Source organism: the organism of the source record quoted next (assembly GCF_019968985.1).
Source record: "MAG: Porospora cf. gigantea B chromosome Unknown PgB_NODE_8971_length_1329_cov_176.319, whole genome shotgun sequence".
Taxonomy (NCBI): Eukaryota; Apicomplexa; class Conoidasida; order Eugregarinorida; family Porosporidae; genus Porospora; species Porospora cf. gigantea B.
Window position 1 is genome coordinate 1 of NW_027179333.1, and position 1,329 is coordinate 1,329.

The window sequence follows — 1,329 nt, forward strand, 5'->3', positions numbered from 1 at the left end:
GGGCTCGATTCGAAGGACTCTGCATGGATTACTTCCGCAAGTGCCTCAGACCTGTAGAGAAGGTCATCAAGGAGTCTGGTGTGGCCAAGAATAAGGTTGATGAGGTTGTGCTTGTTGGAGGATCCACCAGAATCCCCAAGATCCAGGCACTGATCACTGAGTTCTTCAATGGCAAAGAGCCTTGCAAGTCCATCAACCCTGACGAGGCTGTTGCTTACGGCGCCGCTGTTCAGGCTGCCATTCTGTCTGGTGACACCACTGTGAAGGACCTTCTCCTTCTTGATGTCACTCCAATTTCGATCGGTATGGAGGTAGCTGGAGGCATAATGGGCACTATTATCCAGAGGAACACCACGATTCCGGTCAAGAAAGCAGTGCACCTCGTTCCTGACATTTTGAGGAACTTCCAGAGGAACCTTAACAACCTCCCAGTTTTGGATATTGATTTGTTCGAGGGTGAGCGTATCGTCGCCAAGGACAACCACTACCTTGGTTGGATCGACCTTGGCACTTTTTTACGAAAAACTCGTATGGAGCTCACTTTCGAAATCGACAGCGATGGTTTCCTCCATGTGACCGGCAGGCAATTGCGCTCACAGCATAGCTGCCGCATCACCGTCGCCAACTGCTGTCTACCCCAAACGGACATGGATGCTCAAGGTCGTAGGCAGTTAAAACTGCTGCTTCTGGGTTTGTCCGTTAATCATTACCTCAAGTCAGAGACCCTCAAGAACAAGGTGGATGTCGTTGATATCGAGGCAGCCAAGGCTAAGATCGCCGAGGCTCTGAGGTGGCTGAATAGAAACCACTTCGCTAAGAAGGAGGAGTTTGATAAGAAGAATATGGAACTCGAGGCGGTCTTGAACCCCGTCATGCAAAGGTATCTCGCCATTCCGAGAGAGAGCTCTGAAAAGGCAATTTGACGGTGTCAATAGGTATGTTACTGCTGGCAGCTACTTCAAATGCTCGTTTCCGACGAAGATCGTTTGATCTTCAAATATGCGGTCCACAAATTAACCACCCTAAACTATACCACGAGATCCTGCGGGGCCGAGGGGCACAACTTGTATCATCGCTGGTTGAACATTGCTTATGATATGTGGGCTCATGAATTCCACCTGAGGAAGAATTCATCAATTTCAAATTCAACAATGGTAGCGATCGGCATTGATTTGGGGACTACGTACTCTTGCGTGGGTGTGTTCAAGAATGATGCGGTGGAGATCATTGCCAACGACCAGGGAAACAGAACTACTCCCTCCTACGTCGGTTTCACTGAGACTGAGCGTCTCATCGGTGACGGTGCTAAGAACCAGGTTGCTCGCAACC

At 49.6% G+C, this 1,329-nt stretch overlaps 1 protein-coding gene across 1 annotated transcript; it reads left to right on the forward strand.

Moving 5' to 3' along the window:
* Positions 1–23: 23 nt before the first annotated feature.
* KVP17_004283 (uncharacterized protein) lies at positions 24–923 on the forward strand (the record flags this gene model as incomplete). The annotated part of the gene is made up of 1 exon (XM_068522333.1): positions 24–923. The coding sequence occupies one exon, from the start codon at positions 24–26 to the stop codon at positions 921–923; it is 900 nt and encodes a 299-aa protein (XP_068371217.1).
* Between the last annotated feature and the right edge of the window lie 406 nt (positions 924–1,329).